This window comes from Phodopus roborovskii, unplaced genomic scaffold (assembly GCF_943737965.1).
Source record: "Phodopus roborovskii unplaced genomic scaffold, PHOROB, whole genome shotgun sequence".
NCBI lineage: Eukaryota > Metazoa > Chordata > Mammalia > Rodentia > Cricetidae > Phodopus > Phodopus roborovskii.
The window spans coordinates 35865665-35890723 of NW_026125281.1; the positions used below are offsets into that span (position 1 = coordinate 35865665).

Genomic DNA, 25059 nt, shown 5'->3' on the forward strand with positions numbered 1-25059 from the left:
AGAAAGGCCTGGGGTGGGGAGGAGGGAAACATTTTTTAAAATCCTATGTGTTCAGAGCTCGGAGCACAGGGATGGGAGGGGCGGGATTCCCTGAGGGCGATCCTTCGTTAGTCCGGACTCCAGGGTCGGGGTGCGGCCGCGCCCACCCCGCCCGCGTAAGCGCGCTTCCGGAAACTGCTCTCTCCTGGAACCGAGTTTTCCCGCGTAGGTTCCGGAAGAGCTCGGTACTTTGAGCCGAGCGTGCAGTGCAGCCCGGGCTTCTGTGGCCGCTGGGGGCCAAGTGCTTTGTTCCCGGATCGTTGTTGCCCCTGCGCGCGCACAGACGCCGAAGTCCTGGTGTCGCGCGCAACGGGGACCCGCGAGGGCTGGGCGCAGCGTGCGAGCGCGGCAGCCGCAGCTCCGGAGCTCGTGCGCCCTGCGCAGCCTGGGGCATCCCGAGCAGCTGCGGCTCCTGTGCAGTCCCTACGGGGCGGTGCAGCAGTGACTGCCAAGGCGGTGCGATGCTGGGCCCTCCCGGGAGCCCGGGAAGGGAAAGCGGAAGCCGCGCGCCCGGCCGGTGACCCGGAGGGCCCGGCTGCCCGCTGCACCCGCGTCTGCCCTCGGCTGCCAGTCCCCGCGGCACCCGGCGCGCCGCGACCATGGCCATCGCTCACCTGGCCACGGAGTACGTGTTCTCGGACTTCTTGCTAAAGGAGCCCACCGAGCCCAAATTCAAGGGGCTGCGCCTGGAGCTGGCGGTGGACAAGATGGTCACGTGCATTGCCGTGGGTTTGCCTCTGCTGCTCATCTCGCTGGCCTTCGCTCAAGAGATCTCCATCGGTGAGGCCGGGGGCTCAGGGGCAGCCTGGGCTAGGTTGGCATTGGCTGGGGTTGGCAGGGTCTGCGAAGAGATCTCATTGCCCACAGCCGGCGTTTCCGCACTCCGCTCCGGCCCTACCGGATTTTGAGTCTGAAGGCTTGTTCTGCTCATGTGCAGTCTGGATACCTCTGTTGACCCTCCTAGTAGCATCCTTACTCCAGTTCCTTTGTCTCCTGCGCCCCATGATTGTGGCTCGGAGTTCACGTGCAGCCTGTTGCTGCTAGGTGTGCCAAGAACGGCTCTTCCTACTCCTCTCCCCGGTAATTGTGCAGTCACCTAAAATCTCACACCCGAGCAGCTGCAGGGAGGATGTAAAGACAAGCGTTCTGTGCGCACTGTGCTGTTTCACTGTGTGCGCGATGGGGAGTAACTGCCCTAGGAGGGTGAAGAGGGCCTCCCCCTAGGCCTTGTTATGAATGAAAGGTGAAGAAACGGCCTAACCCCTTCGTATAAATCCTCATTTCATGTTAATATAGTCACACGAGATCTAGTCTAGTGTTTGGGGACAGCACTCACAGGCAGGGCAGTGCCTTGCAGAGTCGCCAGGGTGGGCGGAGTGTGAATTAGCCCAGATCAATTTCACATGACTGTTACATGAGCTCAGACGGGAAGCCCAGGGGGCTGTGCCAGCCTAGAGCAGGGGCTTGCTGGGGACTCTAGGAGCTAAGGGTATGTGGGCCTGAGTCAGGTTACTACAGAGAGGCACATACTCGTCACCTGGGATAGAGAGGCCCTTGACAGGCTGGTCAACAGCAGCACTCAATAGGTAATGGTGCGGCACACAGGTTCTGAATGGAGGAGAGGAGAGGGTGGGTCTGGGCATGGATGGGGGATGAGTGGAGGAAGGGAGAGGAGGCACCTTTCTGAGAGATGAGAGAGCACTAGGAAGCACCTGGATTCCTAGCTCTTAACAGGTGTGGAGAGAAGCTTGGCCTTACCCAAGCTGTCAGCAAACCTCAGCGAGCAGATGCGAGGAGAGTAGAGATCAGGCTTGCTCAGGAAAGGGTGTGACCTTCTTTGACACCCGTGGCAGAAAGTTACCAAAGCAATGGTGGGAAGCCAGCTTTCTGTTTTCCTGGTTCTTGGGCAGGGATGATTCTGCTGAAGGGAAACCACAGAGTTGCTTGGGGCTGATGATAGCCTTCTAGCTGCCTTCTAGCTGTGGGCGGAACCAAGTGTCAGGCATCAAAGCCTGTGGAGTAAATGTCCCTGTGCTGAAGAAGCAAGTCTAAGACACCTATGTGGGCAGAGGCCAACAGAGAGGCACCGCCCCCTCCCACACATACTGGAAGGACTCCTGAGCACCTGTAGCTGTAGGGTCTGTTACTCAGGTCCAGATGAATGAACTGTGTGAGAGGCACCTGGGGGGGTATGGAGGTGGGTCCAGCTGGCAGGGCTCTGCTGTGCACTGTGGGGTATAGGAAAGGATTCTGAGGCAGGTCCTCTCTATACTTGTGGGAGTTTACCATCGGGCTGTATATTAGTCTGCTACCAGGTGATTTCCGGAGAAGACAGCAGGAAATCTTGAGCACCAGGCTGCCTGGCTCTTAGGCGAACACTCAGGCCGACACCCTCGTTTTCTGAAGGGCTCGAGTTTCAATGGCAAGGCAGGTGTGTGGATTACTGTTCACGATCAATGATTGATTTCATATAGTTTAACTGTGTGTTGTCAAAGGCTTAGCCCCCCCCCACAGGAATGCCAATGGAAGTTGTAATAACTGTGGTAATCCCAGTGTGCTGGCTACTTTTATGAAAACTTGACACAAGCTAGAGTCATTGGGAAGAGGGAACCTCAATTGAGAAGATGCCCCAGCCAGATTGATGATCTGTGGGAGGGCCCAGGTCACCGGACAGTGCTGCCACTGGGTGCGTGGTCCTGGGAGAAAGCCATGGGAGCGAGCCAGGGAGCAGCAGTTTGCATGGCTTCTGCTTCAGCTCCTGCCTCCAGGTTCCTGCATCTGTTTGCTGCCCTGACGGTGGAATCAGAGATATAAGCTGAAATAATCCCTTTTATCCCCAAGTCGGTTTTGGTTATAGTGTTTATCACAGCAATAGAAAACTTAAATAAGACAGCTAAAGATGGTGGAACCGTTTACATGAAGCAGTTTTCCCACTACACTGTCAGGGAGAGCAGCCCCAGGATGCTCGAGCATGTCTGAGTGACCCTCCTCTAGCCCTTACTCCTCCCACCCTCTCTGTTGCCTGGAATACTTCCGTCACATAGCCTGCCCGTGTGGCTGTCTCACCTGTCAGGTACTTAGTCTTTTATTGATCCATTCCTGAAGGCTGTAGAATGTGCCATGATGGAAGTAGCTTTGATTAATCCTGAAGGCTGTAGAATGTGCCATGATGGAGGTGGCTTTGATTGATCCATTCCTGAAGGCTGTAGAATGAGCCATGATGGAGGTGGCTTTGGTTGATCCATTCCTGAAGGCTGTAGAATGTGCCATGATGGAGGTGGCTTTGATTGATCCATTCCTGAAGGCTGTAGAATGAGCCATGATGGAGGTGGCTTTGGTTGATCCATTCCTGAAGGCTGTAGAATGTGCCATGATGGAGGTAGCTTTGATTAATCCTGAAGGCTGTAGAATGTGCCATGATGGAGGTGGCTTTGGTTGATCCATTCCTGAAGGCTGTAGAATGTGCCATGATGGAGGTGGCTTTGGTTGATCCATTCCTGAAGGCTGTAGAATGTGCCATGATGGAGGTGGCTTTGGTTGATCCATTCCTGAAGGCTGTAGAATGTGCCATGATGGAGGTAGCTTTGATTAATCCTGAAGGCTGTAGAATGTGCCATGATGGAGGTGGCTTTGGTTGATCCATTCCTGAAGGCTGTAGAATGTGCCATGATGGAGGTGGCTTTGGTTGATCCATTCCTGAAGGCTGTAGAATGTGCCATGATGGAGGTGGCTTTGGTTGATCCATTCCTGAAGGCTGTAGAATGTGCCATGATGGAGGTGGCTTTGGTTGATCCATTCCTGAAGGCTGTAGAATGTGCCATGATGGAGGTGGCTTTGGTTGATCCATTCTTGAAGACTGTAGAATGTGCCATGATGGAGGTGGCTTTGGTAGCCTTTGCAGACACCTGGGGCTTGGACTGCTCACTGGTCCTAACTGACCCGGCAGTGGGGACAACTACAGACACAGTCCCCCTGGAAGGAGCTGCTCGGAGATGCTCTCAACTTCCAAGCCCTGGCTCACGGTTTGCAGATTTTAATCCAGGAAGTACGGATTGTTGGCCGGAATCTAAGAACTTGAACTCAGTTGGGCAACTCCTTCTAATACTTGCACCCTGCAGGAGACAGTCGGAATGGGTTGTGACCTGGGGGTGGAGAAGGGAGGGCTGGCGCACGTGCTCTGCCAGCTCCCTCCCCGCCCATCTCTCACGAGCTTTCAATCTTCTGTACAGTGTGTGCAGGATATTGTCAAAGAAGGCTCCACCCTGTCTCCTGATTTTCAGCGCACTGAGATATCATCAAGTAGCTGCCACTGCTGTGGACATGGCTGCTGCCATGCTCTCCTACCAGGAGGAATCCAGCTGTTAGCCCAAATAATCCCCTTCCTTCAGTGGCTAGACATGGCTGGTGCTGCTTGTGTGGGCATGGGCTCAATCTCAGCTTCCCAATAGCAGCACAGCCGCAGCCCACACTCAGAAGCGAAGGGCCGGGAAGAGGGTGTGGCGGTTCAGGTGCTTGGCTTTGTCTGTGCTTCTAGAGTAGTCAATCCACGGTCCCCTTCCGTCTTCACCCACATGTGTACATCACACTTGTTACACAGACCCAGCTATGCCGGGCAACGCGTGTTTGGAGTCCTTTTCATGTCATAACACAAGTGTCACATCGCTGAGGTTTATTACTATTATTGTTGTTGTTTAGTTTGCTTACATGTATTTAACGTGTCTGTGTGTATGTGAAGGCACATGCGTGCCACACCGTGTGTGTGTGAGTGTCGGTAAGAGAACAGCTTGCAAAAGGGGTTTCTCGCCTTCGTTCATGCGGTCCCTGGGGCTCAGGCTTGAGGCTTGGAGAGCAAGTGCCTTTATCCACGGAATCGTTTCTCCTCTCGCTGGCGACTTAGTGACAGGATGAGCCCTGTAGCGTGGTATAGTCCAACCATACGTCAGCTGAGCTGTCCCCTGTACAGACACGAAAATTCTTCCCAATGTCAGCTCTGACAGTTTGCTCGCAGTAATCTCTACAGAAGGTTCCCCTCTCTTTCCTCTCACTGGGAGAAAGACGAGAACAACATCAGTTTCCAAAAAGATGAACTCATCTCTCAGAATGACTTTGCGTTCCTAAGTTTGTGTTTCAGCCAAGTATAAGAAAACACGCCTTGGGGCCTGTCTAGGCTTGACTCCTGCAAATTCAGCTATCAGACTCTGACCTCATATTAATACAGAAGCGCGGGCACAGCACACACAGACACACACACACACACAGACACACACACACATAGACACACACATATATACATACACACAGACACACATATACAGACACATACACACACAGACACACACACATACAAGCACAGACACACACATACACACACAGACACACAGATCAATAAGTGAATGTACAGATCTCTCTTTATAAGAAGCCCATTTTATTTTTTCAGCTGCACTATTACTAGAATGTTCTAACCCTTGTAGCAGGTGACCATCCATTTTTTTCTTCCTAACCATCTTCACATGTGTGATTTTATTTCACACTTTCCACCTGGTCTGTTTTGTTCTTTCAGTAAGACATGAAGATCATTATTGATACCTCCCCACTGTCTGGTGGGTTCTGTGCACATCAGTGGTCTAGTGTGGTGGTCAGGGTCACTACTGCTGTGACCAGAGCAACCTGGGGAGGAAAGGGTTTATGTGGCTTGTACGTCGTCATCACTGTTCACCACTGAAGGAAGTCGGGACAGGAACTCAGACAGAGCGGGAATCTGGAGGCAGGAGCTGACGCAGAGGCCATGGAGGGAGCTGCTTACCGGCTTGCTCCTCACAGAACTCAGGACCACCAGCCCAGGGATGCCCGTACCTACAAAGGGCTGCTTTCCTACAGCAATCATTAATTTAAAAAATGCCCTCCAGGCTTACCCACAACCTGGTTTTATGAAGGCATTTTCTCAGCTGAGGCTCCATCCTCTCCAGTGACACGAGCTTCTGAGACTATTGTGACTGTTGAGGCTCCCGGCCTCATGGACCAAGCACCATGTTCTCAGCATCTCAGATGTGATTCGGCTGCTACAATGTTAAGTTCTGACGTATATGTGCACCCCTAGGGGATCTGTTCCCCAAGAGAGAGCCCTGACTAAAACAGTTCTTTCAAGAAAACACCGTGAGACACCGTGTCCACGTTAGCAGACGGAGACCCTGCTGGGAACGGTATGCCGTTAGCGTGTGGCTTGTGTTGCAGCTGGTGGCAGGCAATCTTCAGTGCAGTGACTGCCTCACAAGTGTCCCGTCTGTCAGCACCAGCAGGCAGGTCACACTGCTGCCGGGCTGTGCTGTTGTGGCGGGTCTAGACGCGTCCTGGGGATCTGTGAACAGATTTGATTCCTCCGGATACAGGGCTGAACCCTGTGTGCGACAAAGGCTTAATTCCTGGCCTGTAGTGGTGTGATAGCGCCCTGTCCCTTTGCTGGTCCTGTTTGGGAAGGATTAGAAGGTGTGTCCTTGTTGGAAGAGGAGTGTCCCTGGTGGTGGGCTTTCAGGGTTCAAACCCCTCATCAGGCCCAGCTTCTCCCTCTGCCTGTGCCTGTGGGTCAGGATGTAAAACTCCCAGCTACCACGCCTGCCTGCTCCCTGCCACAATGATCATGGGCTAACCCCCTAAAACTGCCAGCAAGCCCCCAGTTTATAAACGTTACCTTGCTCCCAGAACAGTAGCTGGGATGCCATCTCAGCTTGCAGATGCCCACTGCTTGAAGCGCCCAGGCCAGATGTCCACTGCTTGAAGCGCCCAGGCCAGATGTCCACTGCTTGAAGCGCCCAGGACAGATGTCCACTGCTTGAAGCGCCCAGGACAGATGTCCACTGCTTGAAGCGCCCAGGACAGATGTCCACTGCTTGAAGCGCCCAGGACAGATGTCCACTGCTTGAAGCGCCCAGGACAGATGTTCACTGTTTGAAGCGCCCAGGACAGATGTCCACTGCTTGTAGCTCTCAGGGTAGGGTCTTGTAACTTTATTGCGAGTCTCTCTTGCCTGCATGATTTCCTTCCAGAGGAAGAGTTTCGGTGATAGCTACACAGTATCAATTAGCTGGGCTTTTCTAAAGGCTGTGGTATGTAAGTTCTGAGGTGTATTTGTTAAAGACCCAGACTTAAAGGGAGTAACTAAACCCACACCTTTTTGTGTAAGTGCATGCCCGAATCCCATTCTCTTGGCAGAGGTAACTACTCTATGGAGTAGTACATGTTACACCTCTTTTGTTGGGAAGACATCATTCTGGTAGCATTATTATAAAATTTAAACAGGGTCAGGAAGACAGCCCAGAGGGTAAAGACTGAGTTCAGTCCACTTGACTTTCATGGTGGAAGGAAAGAAGGAATCCTTCAAGTTGTCCTGTGGTCTCCACATGCAGACAGTGGCACCCACACGCACATACACACACACAAATGCTTCATAAACGTATTAAAGAGTTAAACGGTATGCATGGGTACTGTGTTGCAGAGTGTTCACTTATCTTTAGTGTGCCTTGGAGATGTTTTCATACTCATGCTTCTGTGCGTGAGAGAGAGAATGTGTGTGTGAGAGAGTGTGTGTGTGAGAGAGAATATGTGTGTGTGAGAGAGAGGGAGAATGTGTGTGTGACAGAGAGAGAGAATGTGTGTGTTTGTGAGAGAGTGTGTGTGTGTGAGAGAGTGTGTGTGTGAGTGTGTGTGTGTGAGAGAGAGGGAGAGTGTGTGTGTGTGTGAGAGAATGTGTGTGTGTGAGTGTGTGCGTGTGTGTGAGAAAGAGTGTGTGTGTGTGAGAGAGAGAATGTGTGTATGTGTGTGAGTGTGTGTGTGTGAGAGAGAATGTGTGTATGTGTGTGTGTGAGTGTGTGAGAGAGAGTGTGTGTGTGAGAGAGGGAGAATGTGTGTGTGAGTGTGTGTGTGAGAGAGAGAGAATGTGTGTATGTGTGTGTGTGAGAGTGTGTGTGTGAGAGTGTGTGTGAGAGAGTGTGTGAGAGAGTGTGTGTATGAGAGAGAGAGACTGTGTGTGTGTGTGTGCATGCGTGTGCAGGCAGGCATATTTGGGTCTCTTGCACCTGCTCGGGCAGGCTATTGCTCTTCCTGCTCTAGGCCTGGCTAGCCGGGCCTGGAAACCAGGAAGTCTTCCCGACTCCACCTCCATTTTTTTGCCTGGTCCTACTCAGGGTTGTGCAGTGGGTGCCTTGACCCTCTGGGCCACCTCCCGTGTGTGGTGATAGATTATTTATGATTTATTAAAGCTTGCCTGGGGATTCAGAAAGCAGAGTCAGCCACAAGCCACAGAAGCCAGGCACACACCTTTAATCCCAGTAGCCAGAAGCTAGGAGATGGTGCTACACACTTTAATCCCAGGACTCAGGATTAAGAGGTAGATGGATCTCTGTGAGTCCAAGACTACCCAGATCTACACAAGATTGACCCAGTCCTAAAGAGAAACAGCTCACACACAGATGATCTCAGCACCTGGGATCACACGCCTTTAATCCCAGGACTCATGAGAGTTAGGTAAGACAGGAGCAAGGTTTCAGTATCAGGTATTCATTTTCCAACCATGTTGAGGGTAGAAAGACACTGAAATCTCAGGCTTCTTCAGCCACGTTGAGGAGAGCAGAGCAATCTGGGATTACAGTCTGAGGGTTGGTGGAGCCAGGATTGCCTTTCAGTCTGAGGTAGAGTGAGAGCTAGTGCCCAGATCTTCAGCTTGAAGCTTGAACCCAGTATCAGTCTCTGGGTCTTTGTGTGTGTGTGTGTGTGTGTATGTGTGTGTTATACCCCAGCCCACCTAATTCTTTTTAAGCATGATAGGCCTTTTTTAGGGTTACTGTTTCTCCCTTTATGTAGCTGCTGTGTCCTCAGCTCACGGCAGCTCTGTGCAAGCATTTCTCTGGAGCAGTGGCCCCCAGAGTCTCCTCCCGGCTCAGGCACGCTTTACACCCAGGGTTTTTTTAGGACTCTGGTTTCTGCTTGTCTAAATCCCTGGCAGAAGACCAGATGCTCCTACCTGCTGTTGTTCATCCTTCTGGTGCGCACGTCACAGTCTTGGGGGGGGGGGTCGGGGACCCTTCACGCTGATATTACCGCAGGTGCACGCCAGGGCTCCTGCTCAATGGCAGGAACTCTGGAGCCATCACAATTGCATGTTCCCTGTCAGGGTTAGTGGCTGTCGGGTTTTGTGCCTTTTAGACTTAAAAGTTTACATTTTTAAAAGTGTGTGTGTGTGCGTGTGTGCGTGTGCGCATGCACGTGTGAGTGTGCATTGCGAGTTGTGTGTGTGCTCACGTGTGCATGTGTGAGTGAGTGTGTGTGAGAGTGTGTGCATGTGTGTGCGCGCATGTGAGTGTGTTGTGCATTGTGAGTGTGTGCGCATGTGTGCGTGTGTGAGTGTGTGTGCGTGCGTGTGTGTGTGCACTGCACACGCACACACATGTCCCTTGTTCACACTTGTGTGCGTTTGAGGGAGGCTGCAGTTCAGGATGCTTGGCTTCCTGGCTTCAATCTCACTGGCCCAGTGCTGCCCATGCTTACCTTGTTCTTACAGTTGAAGTGGCATGTCCACGTTAGTAGTTCCCTATTACACCGTTACACTGAGGTGTGGCTGTCACCCTTGGAAGTGTCGGGCCCTTGTCCCTTCCCTTCTGGCTGAACCCATTCCTTTCCGGCCTCCGCTTTTGAAGTTCTTTCCCATTCTTCAGAAACCAGCCGTCTCCCACCCCTGTCTGTCTGTCCCTGCTGCCCTCCATCTCTTTCTGGCTTTCTTAAGACACGGTTTCATGTAGCCTAGGCCAGTCTTAAGTTCTCTCTGCGCCTGCCTCTGCCTCTCAAGTGCTAAGATTACATGTGTAGGACTCTCTACCTGCCTAAACCTTTTGCTTTGTTTTGTTTTTGAGACACAGTTTCTCTGTGGAGCTCTGGCTGTCTGACCTGTAACACAGAGATCCCCCATCTCTGTCTCCCAAGTGCTGGGATGGAAGGTGTTGCCGCCACTGCTCAGTGAACATTTTTGTCAGCTGTTTGCAAAACTACTGCATGAACTTTAGTAGGAAGTTAGAAAGTGAATGTCTCGGAAAGTTTTCCTTTAAGTGTTAACTCTACTTCACACCTGGTCTAACCTGGGCTTCCCGAGAGCTCGCAGGGCTGGCTGGTGGTTCCCCTGTGGGAAACCAGAGCAGTTTCTCCTAAGCTGTTCTTTGGCTGGGAGGCCGAGTTCTTACCGCAGCCCACTCACTTGCAAACCACTGGGCAGCCCTGTTCAGTGCTAGAGCTAGAACCAGCAGCAGAAGCCCGGCACTGGCTTGGTAGTCGCCGGAGCCTGCCTGCCACACCGAAGGGAGGCGAGGGAAATACACACCATGGTGGGTACCTGTGAGATGCCACAGCCCACCCTTCAAGTTGCCACTCAGGCTCTCCCTGGCTCTGCTGAAGTGAGATTGGCAAATAAGGACTCTGTCGAGTGCCTGCCTTCCTCCCTCCAGTGGCCTTGGAGGGAAGAGAGCCCAAGGACTGTTGCGCCCAACATTCTTTTCCTACTAAGGCTTCATTCCTCCCCCAAAAACTTTGCTCCCAGTACACACGTTGGAGCGGCCAAGGGAGCAGAAGGTCAGCCCCCCGTTAAGAACCAAAGGAACCCACTTAAGGTATCTATTCCCAACACCGAGAACCGGCTGGGTGGCTGAGATGTCAGCAGAAGGTGCCTGTCCTGAGATCAGTCTCACTCGGTGAGGACACTGCATTATTAGTGACGAGAGGCACTTCCCGGCCTTCCCAGAGGGACCTGTGGTTGTGCCGGCTCTGGGGTGCTTAGCTATGGGTTATTTCTCTCTCTCTCATTACCGTTCTCACTTTTGGCCTTGAACCACCCACGCTGTGAGCTAAGACCTAGCTGCACTCTGGTGTCTCACGAAGGCATGAACCCCAGGCTCTGGCTTTGCAATGTTGGCACAAGATCTTGTGAAGGGTGACACCTCCTTTGGATGAAAAACTTGCGGCCCCCTTTTCTATATCAGGGCTCCTTGAAATTAGCATTTGCTATTTGACTGTCTCAGTCTGTCCTGTGCGTCCCATGTGGTCTGTGTAGAATGCCCTTGGGTTTGCAGCAGTCTCGTGACACTACACATAATGGTGACAGTCGTCGTAGTTTCTTTTCATCTTGTCACGGTCATAATCTTTGTTTCGGTACAGAGTGGAGATGTTCAAGGCCTTCCCCCCACAGAAGGGTTTCTTTGTATCAGGAATTATAAAAGCTAGCTTTTAGACAGCAGCTTTGACGGAAATGATGGAGAGGGGAGTAGTTAAGCTCACTCTTGCTCCAGCTGGGGCATTTCAAAATCCACCTTCGTGGTGGTGGGTTTGCTGCAGAATTTTAGAAGATAAATCCAGTAAGTAGATGAGAAATTAATCATGTGTTCACTGAAGAAAATAACACAGCATTCGACTCAAGAAGCCTGCCTCTTGTCCCATGCTGCTTAACGGAAATAAAAACGTTAGCTGCAGTGTGTGTGTGTGTGTGTGTGTGTGTGTGTGTGTGTGTGTGTGTGGTGTCTCACACTGGTCTAGAACTTGACACAGAGGCTAAGCTGGTCAGGAGCCCCCGGGATCCTCCTGTCTGCCCCCTTAGCGTGGGGGTGGGGGTGTAGGTACAAGCACAGCCTACCATCTCTGGATTTTTCTCTATGGGTTTTGGGGGTCAAAGGCTGGTCCTTGTACTTGTAAGGTAAGCCCTTACTGGCCGAGCTCCCTATGTGAGTAGCCCTGTGATGGGCTTCTCCTTTCGTGCCTCTAGACAATCTGTGAGGCTTTATAAGAGTTAGGTTATGTAACTTGATGGAAAGAAACCCAGTGCTATAAAATGTGGCGGGTTTTGTTTGTTTTGTTTATACAAAGCATCATCAGTGATGAAAATCTCTGATGAATCTCTCTTCGCGGAAGACTTGCCTGCTCTCCCTGTGTGCTAACATCCCCTCGGCCACATTAGCAGACTTCCAGACTGCTCCCTGTACATGAGGTTTGCATTCCCGACTGCCATCATGACAACCTGCTCGTAAAGGCATTATTGAAGTTTTCTCTGCCATGTCGCCGTCTGTTTATTCATCATTATTCTCAAGCTAACTCTCCCCATCTCCCTTTTACAGTGTCCCCTTCTAGCGCCCCCTATGGGTCGGTGCCAGCGTCTCCCACTGCCCTGTAAAAAAGGATGCCCCAGGGCCCACACATTTCCCCTATGGGAAGCTTGGTCAGCCTGGGTTGCTGCAAGGGTTTGCTTTCTGAGCTTCGCATGCCTCGTGTCTGGTGTGACATTTGTAATGAATCTGTTTGTGCAGGCCAGTGTCTGTCCTACCAGGTAGGCTCCAGCCACACAGTCTCTGCTGCCTGTGCTTGGGGAAGGTCCGTGTATGCACAGGAGTGGGTCGTGCAATGACTCCGTCACGCCCTTCTTCCCTTGAGATGGAGCGGCCCTATGACTCTCTTCCTTATTCCCGGGAGCCAGACAGGCGCTGGTCTCTTCTGCCCAGTGGTCCTGGGGTTACAGGCCCACATGTGGCCATGCCCTGCTTTTTATGTGGGCGCTGGGAATTGATGCGGGTCTTCAAGCTTGCTCAGGGAGCACCGGTAACCCACTCAGCCACTGCCCCGGCCTAACTTTGTAGCTTAAATGACACCTTTTTACGATCTTGGATCTCAGCTCAGGCTCGGCTTTCTGGGGACTTGACTCTAGCCGCCTTGAGTGTTGGCTAACCTTGCATTCCATGGGTCTGATTATCCAGGCTTGACCCAGCCCCAGGGCTCTCTGTCTTGTTTTGTTTTCTCCTCTCCACTCATACATAGTTGGGAAAGAGTATGTATACACACTCAGGCTTGAACTGTAACCTAAGTATCAGTTGGCCCATTTAAATTACCCGAGCCGCCTCTGTAAGATGGACATATTGGCACGGATTCTCGGGTTCCCTTTATTGGCAACAGTGTGGATGGCTCCTCTTACGTTGTGACCAAACTACAGAAATACCTGAAAAGCTGAGATACTTGTTTTGGCTCCCGGCTTCAGAAGGATCTCAGTCCCTCGGAGCAGAGGAAATGTGGCGGAGTGGTTTAGTCTATTGTGGTGTGAGCCTGTGGTTGTGACGGCTTACACTGTAGAAGACAGGGAAACAGTGGGCCGGAAGTCTCGGCTGTAACCTCCAAACGCCTGACTGCGGGCCCACCCATCCACCCACCCACCCCATAAAGATTCTGCCACCATTCCAGATAGCCTCACCAGTAGGAGAGTAAGCATTCAAAGTGAATTTGTGGGACCATTTCAGACTCAAGTCATCACCGTTGGACCGGGGTGTGGTGTGGTGTGGTGTGTGTGTGTGTGTGTGTGTGATCCCAGTGTGTTACGGGAGTCACAGTGGTTTGTATGTGAAGCCCCCTCCCACCCCCCAGTGTGAATAGTCTGTTCTTCTGAGTCAGAGCAATGGCGGCAGCAAGCTGAAGAGGAATGAACACGGTTTTACAATGCAGTGTTCACCGTCTCCATGGTTCCCTTCAGATCCCTCAGCATTTCACAGGCGAGAACTGGCTTCTGCAGTAGCACCCAGTATGGCAGCATAGAGGACATCACCAGTCAATGGGATGCTGCCATTCCGTGCCTCTCAAACTGGGGCGGATGCTAAGGGAAAGGCTTGGCCCCTCCCACCGTTCCACCCCAAACTTGGAAAAACAGACAGGCACAAATCAGGGTGGGTGTGGCATCGGGTGGAGAGTCTGTGCTTGGCACATGTTATGAGTGTGGATGACAAACAGGCTGTGGACCATCCCGGGATCCGGTGGCCATGACAGCCAAATGCAGCATGCGGGGCAGAATCGAGTCCTGATTATATCAAAAGCAAGTCGCTGCTGTAAACAGTAACTTGGGAAACCTGGAAGTGGGCTGACCATCCTTAATTTGAAAATCTGCAGTGCACAATGCTCTGCAATCTGAAGCTTGGAAACCTGGAAGTGGGCTGACCATCATTAATTTGAAAATCTGCAGTGCACAATGCTCTGCAATCTGAAGCTTTCTGAGCATCAACATCAGGCTCAAAGAGTTTAGACTTTGGAATGTTTCTGAATTCCAGTGTTTGGAGCTGGTAAATCCCATGTGCATGCTCTGAAATGCCTCTGTTTCCAAGCCGTCTTAGTTTTGATCTGTTGTTGTGAAAAAACATTGGCTAAAAGCCAGTTAGGGGAGGGATGGGTTTATTTCAGCTCACAGGTCATAGCTGTCCCTGGGAGAAAGTTCGGGCAGGAACTCGAGTCACATCCTGAAGGAAGATGCCTCGGAGGAACAGGCTTTGCTCCCAGATCCACTCATAGCTGGCTTCCTTATACAGCCCAGGCCACAAGCCCAGGGAATGGTACTCCACAGAGGACCGCACCCTCCATCATTTAATGAGAACCCCACCCCCAGACATGCTAACATGGTCTAGGCAATCCCTCAGTTGAGATTTAAGTGACCCTAGGCTGTGCCAGACTGGTAGTTAAAGCTAACAAGGATATAAGTGTTTGCTGTTTTGGTAAAGGAAACTCAGTTTGTACAGGTAACTTAATACATCAAGTTCCTATTGCTGTGCTAATTTAACCCCCATGTTCTTAGAAGACACACAGTACTGACAGAAAGAGATTGTCGGCTGCAGCCACAAATGCATGTGCCGTATAGAAGCAGGTAGAGGACATGAGGTCTGAGAGGTATGGCGCTTAAATCTAAGCACGGAGTGGGGTGCCATTGTTATGTTCCTGTAACTTTTCTGTAGTTCCAAAAAACATTCAAAATGAAGTGTTAATTAAGAAAGGATGAGGTCAGCGCAGAGACACACCCTTTCCACCTTAAAGCCCTTCATGCCTGTGATGGAAATTTCCAAACCATTTTCTGTGTGTCAGGCTGTGTTGTGGACCATATTCCCTGATGACACTTGACAACCTGGTGTCTCTCTCTCTGGCTGCGGGCCGTTCCCGCCAATGGTAGGCACAGGCTGTTGCTTTTCTCAGCTGCCCTGGCTGAGCCTCGTGCACTTTGTGGAGCAGCATCTTCTCCTAAGCTTCGGAGTATTTAACATTGTTCGGTGGGTGGTCAAGTGTAAGGAGTAAGGTGTTTCCTTCCACCGCCGGTCTTGTCCGCCGCCACGCCAGCCCCAAATAACACACAGAGACTCTGTATTTGATATTATGCTGTTGGCCAGTTACTTGTTTCTTGTCAGCTAGCTCTGTTAATTATTAACCCATTTCTATGTATTTCCACGTGGTCTTATCTTGGGGGGGGGGGCTGGCGGTCTGTTCTCTCCAGACTCTCCATGCTGACTCCTCCTTACTCCTTCCTCTCTCCTCCTTGTCTCCTGGTCCCGCCTATCTTGCTTTCCTATTGGCCAACAGTGCTTTATTCATAGCCAGTATGAGAAACATATTTACAGAATGACATCTCCCATCAATCAAGTGTCTGGGATGTGTTAGGGGGTCCTGTAAGTCACGCCTTCGCCCTTCTTAGCAGAGAGCCAGCGTTGACAGAGTGGGCACTGCAGCCCAGCCCCCACCGCGCAGAGGCATCCCTGTGAGTTAACTTGGCCTGATGGCTGTGAAAGTCTGGGCTGCAGACAGTGCTTATATTCTCACCAGTATGAAACAATATGGATGTTTGGAAGTCAGTTCCTGCAGAGAAGGGGAAGGCAGTCGTGGGCAAATTGGGTTTCTCAGAATATACTTCTAGAATGCCTTGTGTCTGAAGCTGGGCTTGGATAGAAGTTGGCCAGAGAGGAACAGGCCCCTGCTTAGAAGGAAAAGTTACCGTGAGATTCTTGGCATTTTGCTGAGCTTCTTGGTGGCTGGGAGCCCTGAGTGCCAGGAGAGGAGTCACTGGGCACCCATCTGCAGTCGCTGGCAACAGATTCGGGCCTGCCTTGGCCTCCTGAGATGTGTTACTGTAAGAGCCGATCCCTCGGCTGTCTGCACTGTCTTCATGGTTCCCTTTATGGTTCTCACGAAATTAGGAGTTTACAAGAATGGTTTTCAGGTTTTTTTTTTTTTTTCTGGTGCCCTTAAAAGGTAGCCAGGGCTTTCAAGTTTAGAACTTTGAAGGCTGTTTTACGGTTTGCTTGGATCCCTTGTATGAAATGTGTGTGGGTGTATGGGTGGGTATGCCTGCTTCCTACGCTTCCCTGCAGCTTCCAGTTTGCAACACAGGAACTCACCTCCTTGTGGGGCAGGTCGGACTGGGAGTGCGTTCCCTGCTTCCCATCTTGCTTTCCTGCTTGTTCTATGTCAGTACTGTGTGTGAGGTAAAGAAAGGGGGGGGGGGGGGAAGGAGCAGACCAGAGCCCCACCCCCACCCCACCCCGAAGCTGGGGGGTGGAGACAATGCCTAGTGGTGCTGCTGTCCTGAGAAACCTTGGCTGGTTCCCTCTGTCCCCTGCTGGGCCTGCTTCTTGGGCCTTTGCTTTCTGTTTTTGTGTAAGCTAGTGATGCTGCAGGAGTAGATGTGAGTCCAGGCTGTGCTAATGGGGGGGGGGGGGCGGTGATGGGAGACCTCAGTGGCTCAGGCTCTCTGCTTGGTGGATGAGACTTCCTTCAGACGTCCCAGTAAGCACATTTTCTCTTCAGGATCTTACCGTCGGGTGTGAAGCCCACAGCTGTCTGCATTTCAGCCCACCAGAGGAGTATTTATGTTCTTCTTGGCATACAGCTGAAACTCCTGGCCTGCCGTCGTCATTCTTTCTCAAACGAGTAGCCCAGTTCTCTCAGAATGGGTTGGGCTCCTTGTCTCCGAGGTGCAGTCTGCGGATGCTTGGCTGGGCCCTCTGTCTGTGGGAGCATGCGGGGAGGAAGCAGAATGGGACTAGAAGGGGCAGAGAACCTGTTACATCCTCCAAAGGCACACCCCTCTCCACCTCTCCACAAGACCCCGCGCATTAAGCTTCCAGAACTTCTCAAAGGAGTACCACCACCAGCTGCGGGCTAAGTGTTCAGTACCCGAGCCTGCCAGCCTGCAGGGAACGTTTTCTGTTCCGATCAGAACACACACGTTTGTGCAGACTGGTGGACAGTGCACAGTGGTGGACAGTGCCGGGCCTAGAGACCCCAGTGTTCTCAGCTGGCGCAGTGGGGTAGAACCTGCAGTCTGGCTGGGCCCTTTTGTCAAGTCGCAGGGCCCAGCAGTGGCTGACAATGCCTGCAAGTCAGAAGGTCCCCAGGGGAAGAGTAGGCTGCACAGCTGGGGCCTCCCTTTAATCCAGCTTTTCTCTCTCAGTCCCCGTCACCCCAGCTTGGCCCTTGGGCTTTCTGCCTTAGTTTCTGGGTCCTGGGCAGAAAACACCAAATACTGGGGGCTGTATTCATTCATTTCCTGGAATGTTCTCAACCCTTGCCAGAAAACTCTCCTCTCCCAGCCTGAGGGGCCAGCCTATTCTAACAGGCGCTACTGGGGACTCCTCTGGAGGGGCTCACTGAGTACCAGAGTTCAGAGGCTTGCAGAGAGGGATAGGGGATGGCTGGACCACTCTGAGCTCTCATTCCCTCCAGGGAAAGGAAGATGGGCTGTTTCTCCCGGTGTGACTAAGGCTTAGAGTGGGTGGCAATCGAAGGAGTGGGTGGTGCCGCCGAGTGCCAGGTGCCTGCTGTCTATCTAGATGAGGGATGCTCCCGGAGGACCTCAGGGAGAATGCTCATAGATGTTGGAGATGAATTCTCTGAGGATGTCAGATTTCCATGGACTCCTTAACAGCACTGTCCATTTTTCGTGAGCATTTGGACAGATGTTGCCAAGCAGGAGGCTTACCAGCGAACCTGGGGACTCCTCACTGTTATAATTTAAAAAACAGTGCACAAAAGACGCCACGCAACAGAGCTCACATAGACGGTTGTTTTTGTTTTTGTTTTTGTTTTTGTTTTTTTTTTTTTGCTTTTGCTTTTGTTTGTTTTAATTGGGGGAAAGGGTTTGGGGGAAAGGGACAGGAATAGCAGAAGAGAAGGGGGTGGTTAGGCAGGGAAGCAGGGAGGAAGAGAGATGGAAGGTGGACGGGGCCCTTTCAAAAGGGAAGGGGAATGTGCACAGGGGATGCTCTTAGTGGAGGCGGCTGAGGACGCACCCTGTCAGGACCCCAAGGGCAGGCCAGTGCAGATGCCTGATTACTAACACTCACCTGCATGGTAGGTAACGATGCTGGAGGCATGAGCAGGGTCGCACGGGCAGTGTGAGAAGACCCGTGTACCCTGGCTCTGTTTTATAAAATGCAAGATCCAGAGTTTAACGGGATAAGGTCTCGCCCATTCCAACTCATACTTGACGCCCTCACTTGATGTGAAGAACTGTCCCTGCCATAGACACTTCACAGTGGCTGGTGACATCAGGGTGATCTCTCCCAAGCCTTGCTGTGAAGTCTGGGTGAAGGAGAGGGTGCGCAGGGCCTGGCCCTTACCATGTACCCCATCACCACCTCCCACATCCACCCTGTGACACTGCAGACTTCGCGTCCTTTTCTTAATGTGAGTGTATGGATCATCCGGTCCCCGGCGGAGCGGAGGGTGACCCTTGGAGGGCTATGAGGGCGTAGGGAGGCCCACTCAGTGGTGAGTGTGCTTTAGTCTTTAAAGCAGAGCAGGAAATGTCAGCCCCTTCTTCCTGGCACTCACGGAGCAAGCAATGAGCAGGAGCACTATCCTTACCGGTAACTCTGCTGCCTGTGTGCCTCTTCCCAACGAGGGTGGGCAGTGTTGATGCTAATGCCCTCCCAGTGGAGATCCTGGCTTTGAAGGTTAAGTGATTCGCCAGCCATGAGTCACCCTCTAAGTGGCAGGGTGAGGGTTAAATACCACTGCGGATCCCAGGCACTCAGCCTGCCTCACCTTTGCTGGGATGAGGGAGAGCCTGCCTCTCAGTTGGGGGGGCTAGAGAGAAGAGAGAGAGGCCAGGGGAAGCAGGGTGTGTCTCATGCTTGTGGCACATCCCTAACCCAGTGAATACTCGATGGGGACAAGGGACACAGCTGCTGGCCGCCTGAGCTGAGTGACTTCTGTCCAGGTCCAGCACACCAGCTCAGCAGAGCAAGGCATTTCTCAGTCTGCTGTGGAGAGAGCCACACCCCACAGCCCCGTCCCAGAGGAACACGTTTGCAGCACCCAGGTCCTTAGTCCTCACCCCTCAGCCCCATGTCCTGATGGGAGGCTTCCGAATCTAAACCATTTAGGCAACAATTTGTTTTATGCCATTTTTTTCTTCTTTAGCAGAGATGGAAAACCACTGCTTTACACACTAGCCATCTGTGAACAGTGCCCCTTCAGACTTGTCTTTCTCGGACAAAAAGTCCTTTCTCTTAGGGCCTGGGGAGAAAGGCGCTGGAGGATGCGCTTGCTGCATAGGATGAGAATCTGACTCTGGCCCTCATCCACATAGAAAGCCAGGCGTGGTGCATGCTTGAAATCCCAGAGCTGGGGAAGCAGAGGCCAGTGGCAGATTCTGGGCCTTGCTGGCCAGCTGGCCTAGCCTGACCTGTGAGCCTCTGTTTCCAGTGAGGGTGGATGGTGCCTGAGGAGGGGTAGTCAAGGTTGGCCTCTGATCTCCACATGCCCATGTACGCATGTGCACGTGTGTGCACTGGCATGCTTACCCTGTAGCCTGCTCACGCGCCGGATGCCCCTTCTCCTTAGACCTCCTAAACTTGCCGTTTTTGTCTACGCTGACTTTATTTTTTTTTCTGTTCCCTTTTTATGATGGCTTCACTGCTTTCTAGAATTTTCTCCCACCTGAGTGCAAGCTGCTGTCAGGGCCAGGGCCAGTGGGCTGTACGGCCACGGTGCTCAGTTTTAACATGCGCTGGGGTATATCTTCCTTCCTTCCTCACCGTCATCCCCACCTCTGCCCTGGTGCTCCACAGTCTAGACTAAGCTTCTTGAACTCCCTGGCCATTACAGAACCCAGGTGTGGGGGGGTATGTCAACTAGGTGTATAAACCAAGTATGTACTCATGAGCTATACGTTTATTTAACACCGTTCTTGTGCATGTATGATTTTACCACTTACTAAAGACTGCAGCACTAATGGAACAGAGATGCTTGCTGCCTTAATTCGAGCCAGGTGCGTGCTGGTTCGATCCTTACACCATGTGCAATGTCTGTGACCTGGAAGCAGGAGCTGCTTGGAGGAAAGCTTCTTATTGGCTGCCTCCTGCTGGCTTGTTCAGCTTCCTTTTGCCTAGGACGCAGGCCCACCTGCCCGGGGTTGGCACCTCCCACCCTGGTCTGTGTCTTCTTCCTACATCATTAAGAAAACGCCCCACAGACGTGCCAACAGGCCACTCTGTTAGAAGTAATTCCTCAACCAGCTTTCCTCGTCCTACACGACTCCAGCTTGTGTCAATTCGACAAGAAATGAGGTAGTACCATGATAACATACAGCAGTCTTGGCTGTGAGCGGGCTGCTGCGTGGTGCCGAGTGTTCACTGTGTGTTCAGAACCCAGGCTGCTGTGGAGCCGCGCAGCACTACATGGGCAAACACTTCCAGCAAACCTTGCATTTGTTACCCATCCGTGTTTGAGATTTTGGTCATTGCATATTCAGAAACCTTTTACCGCCAAAGGTTCTTGATGCCCATATGTTGACCTGTGATGCTGAGACTCAGTGCAGGAAACTTTGACTTGGGCAACACTTAAGATCCCCCAGTCAGTGGGGACGGGGAAGGGGGTGCGTGCCCAGGGCTTCATCCATTCGGATCTTTCTGCTTGGCTCCCCAGGTACACAGATAAGCTGCTTCTCCCCAAGTTCTTTCTCCTGGCGACAGGCTGCCTTTGTGGATTCATACTGCTGGGCTGCCGTGCAGCAGAAGAGCTCCCTGCAGAGTGAGTCCGGAAACCTCCCACTGTGGCTGCACAAGGTAAGGAGTTGGAGATGCAGCCACGCCTGCTTTATAGATAGGGGACTGGAGGCCAGGAAAGGCGTCTCGTCCCCTCCCGCACCAGCCGTGCAGGGGTGAGTGGTCAGCCACACTGCAGGAACTTCGGCAGGGACTGTATCAGATGTCTCTGGAGCAGATGAGAAATTGGTGCTCTTTAAATTTTAGCTTTTTAGTGACAGGCATCTGGTACATAGTTGTTCCCTTTGCATCCTTAATTCCCCTGCAGAATGTGTCACCCATGCTGGGCCCTCCGTACCTTTTGGACATCTGAATAAGCAGAGCTGGGGTTTGAACATTGTCTGGAGCCTTGTTTGTGACACATGGGGTCACTTGGAAAAGTAAAGAATAAGATATATTGAGTTGCTCCTGGTCACTGTGTTGCTGGACACCCAGAAACCTGGCCACAAATCCTGGTACACAGCTCTTGACGGGTTTCTAGTGGGAAGGGGAGAAACTACCCAAGAGGCGTTCTTAACCATGCTGTTGCGATTGGAGAGCAGAGGGGCCTGCAGGGCACTATGGTGGAGGTAGGGAGCTTGCAAGTGTGTGCAGAAGAGCACGCCTTCAGTCTTCCCTGTGAGCGGTGGTGTGACGCCTTCAGTCTTCCCTGTGAGCGGTGGTGTGACTGAAGCCTTCAGTCTTCCCTGTGAGCGGTGGTGTGACTGACGCCTTCAGTCTTCCCTGTGAGCGGTGGTGTGACTGACGCCTTCAGTCTTCCCTGTGAGCGGTGGTGTGACAGCTTCAGCCTTCTGTGAGCGATGGTGTGACAGCTTCAGCCTTCTGTGAGCGATGGTGTGACAGCTTCAGCCTTCTGTGAGCGATGGTGTGACTGACGCCTTCAGTCTTCCCTGTGAGCGGTGGTGTGACTGACGCCTTCAGCCTTCCCTGTGAGCGGTGGTGTGACTGACGCCTTCAGTCTTCTGTGAGTGATGGTGTGACAGCTTCAGCCTTCTGTGAGCGATGGTGTGACTGAAGCCTTCAGCCTTCTGTGAGCGATGGTGTGATGACACCTTCAGTCTTCTGTGAGCGATGGTGTGACAGCTTCAGCCTTCTGTGAGCGATGGTGTGACAGCTTCAGCCTTCTGTGAGCGATGGTGTGACTGACGCCTTCAGCCTTCTGTGAGCGATGGTGTGACTGACAGCTTCAGCCTTCTGTGAGCGATGGTGTGACTGACAGCTTCAGCCTTCTGTGAGCGGTGGTGTGACTGACGCCTTCAGTCTTCTGTGAGCGATGGTGTGACTGACACCTTCAGTCTTCTGTGAGCGATGGTGTGACTGACGCCTTCAGCCTTCTGTGAGCGATGGTGTGACTGACAGCTTCAGCCTTCTGTGAGCGATGGTGTGACTGACGCCTTCAGCCTTCTGTGAGCGATGGTGTGACTGACGCCTTCAGCCTTCTGTGAGCGATGGTGTGACAGCTTCAGCCTTCTGTGAGCGATGGTGTGACTGACACCTTCAGCCTTCTGTGAGCGATGGTGTGACTGACAGCTTCAGCCTTCTGTGAGCGATGGTGTGACAGCTTCAGCCTTCTGTGAGCGATGGTGTGACAGCTTCAGCCTTCTGTGAGCGATGGTGTAACAGCTTCAGCCTTCTGTGAGCGGTGGTGTGATGACACCTTCAGTCTTCTGTGAGCGATGGTGTGACTGACAGCTTCAGCCTTCTGTGAGCGATGGTGTGACTGACAGCTTCAGCCTTCTGTGAGCGATGGTGTGACTGACGCCTTCAGCCTTCTGTGAGCGATGGTGTGATGCCTCGTGGTTTCTCTCTGAGTGACAGTGTGATGCCCAGGTCCTTTCTGTGATGATGGACACTTGAGTCTTCCCCTGTACACACAAAAGCAGGTTCTATTGGCCTTTCCTTCTCCTGCTGTTTTTTTTGCCCATCATAAGAAACAAGTAGAACATTTGTATCTTCTGGTGCTCACATGTACTGTGGGGAACACGCGGTGTCTTCTGCGGTGCCAGAGCTGACCACAGGCCCTCTGCTGCTGTGACTCCTCTGGATGCCCAGGCTGCCCTGTTCTCTGGAAGATCCCTCTCCCTGCATGCTGAGTCAGCTGCCTCTGACCCTGTCTGCCCGGCACCTGTTCACTGAGCATTTGGCGTGGAGGCGGCTGGGTTGGGCTTTTCCCTTTGATTGCAACCCGAGTGCTGGGCGGGTCCTTGTCAGCTTTGAGTGATTTACAGGTCACATTACGAGGGCCTTCAGCACATAAGTGAGCACACCACAGGGGATCAGAACCTTTGTAAGTCTCAGTCCATGCCGATATAGTTTAAGTCCACGGTACAGTGTCACCGTGGAATGCCATGTTGTTCAGTCTCTGGGGTGGCATTGGCTGAACCTCAGATTGTAGCTGGGGTGGCATAATGTAAGCAGATTGCTTTTTCCACAAGAAATGCTAAGGAAGCCTGGAGAGAGTCCCAGCTCCTCATATTTCAGTCAAGGAAGCAGTATGGGTGGCTCCCTGTGCCGTGAGACCCCCCCACCCCGGGGCTGTCTTCTGGTGCTGAGAGACAGTGCTCGCCTGGACACTGGTTCTGAGCATCTGAGAGAGTGCTCACCAGGCTAACAGGGCTGGGGACAGGTTGAGACTGAGACTTGCCTGGCTATCACTCAGGCGTGGTTGGGCCTTCCCTTGGGAAAAGGGACTCCTCCTCCCCGGGTTAGAGTCCTGGTCGGAATCACATCAATGCCAGGGGAGTGAGTTGGCTTGGGCATTGACGGTGTTTCTAGGTTACCTGCTGCTGAAGTGAGGCTGAGCCCTCTCTGGAGGAAGGGGACATTGTCCAGCGCCTCAGATGTGACCTGTCCTTTCCATGCCGGGTGTGTGGCATTCAGCGGACGCCCCACAATGCAGAGGAACCCCGAGAAAAGTCACAAACAGAGGCAGGCCTACAGGAGGGCCTGACCAGACAGACCCATTGGTGTTTCTTAGCGATGGACTCAGAGTGGACATATACGGAGGATGTCACAGGGAACCAGAAGGGTCAAATGGAGCTTTAGAAGCTGCAGACGGTGACATGGAGTGACATCCTTTTAGCTGATGTTGATCATCGAGGGCCCTCCTTATGCTAGGGTGCATGCTCGGCAGCCAGGGGCCACAGATGGCGTGTCGGATTCTCCGAGTTCACTGGTGGCAAAACGAACGGGCAAGAGAATAATTAGAAAGTGAGACAGAAAAGGGGAAGTGTGGTCTCCCCAGAAACCAAGGGACGGGCTTGCAGACCAAGCGGTGAGCTCTTTAAATCCTGCTGCTGCAGGGGTGGAGCCAATCCTTCTGCATCCTTAATCGGTGGTGCTCCTGGCAGCCAGGTGGTCCTGAGTGAAGAGTGAGGGTATGTGGAAGGGATGATGGTGATGCACACACGCGCACACACGCGCACATACACACACAGACGCACACACACTCACGCGTGCACGCACGCACGCACACACATGGGCACATGCACGTACACACACACTCACACACGTGCACGCACACACACGCGCACATACACACAGACTCACGCACACACATGGGCACACGCGCACGCGCACGCACACACATACACACACGCACGTGGGCGGAGGTAACCGGCTGGGTGGGGAAGGCTGCCTGTGTGAGAATGCTGAGAAGGAGCTGCAATCAGAGGCTGGAGAAGAGGCAGGCAGAGATGCTGAACCAGCAAGCACAGACACTGCCTAGGTTCCCAGCCAGGGGCCGCCACCCCAGGACACCCTGCACATTAGATATTTACATCGCAATTCCCAACAGTAGTAAATCACAGTAGCAATGAACACATGTAGAACTGTACTAAGGGTCACAGCGTTACGAAGGTTGAGAACCTAGGGAGTGTGAGGCATTCCCTAGGAGATGTGTGCCCTGATGTGGAACAGGTGGCCCTGGCTGACTACCGTGGAGGTGAGGTCCGAGAGAGGAGGGTTTGGGCTGTGATTGCCGAGCAGCCGCGGGAGGAGAGGGAGCCGCTGTTCCTGAGCAGAGGGCTTGGTTCTGAGCGTTGGTCCTCAGCAGTGGCGAGAGGAGAGGCTGGGAAAGCCTGTGCCGCCCGGTTAGGATGAGGGCGGCAGGGAGAGGCACCAGCCAGGCACAAAAGGAGAGTTTAGGTTGGGAAGGAAG

General features: G+C 52.6%; 1 protein-coding gene across 1 annotated transcript in view; it reads left to right on the plus strand.

Annotated features, from left to right (window-relative positions):
- Window positions 1-387: 387 nt before the first annotated feature.
- Panx1 (pannexin 1) overlaps window positions 388-25059 on the plus strand; it is a 38582-nt gene continuing 13910 nt past the window's right edge. The window contains exons 1-2 of the mRNA XM_051198853.1: window positions 388-819; window positions 20782-20921. Of these exons, the coding sequence (XP_051054810.1) occupies window positions 639-819; window positions 20782-20921 (321 nt within the window). The 5' untranslated portion in view covers window positions 388-638. The remainder of the gene's footprint in view (window positions 820-20781; window positions 20922-25059) is intronic.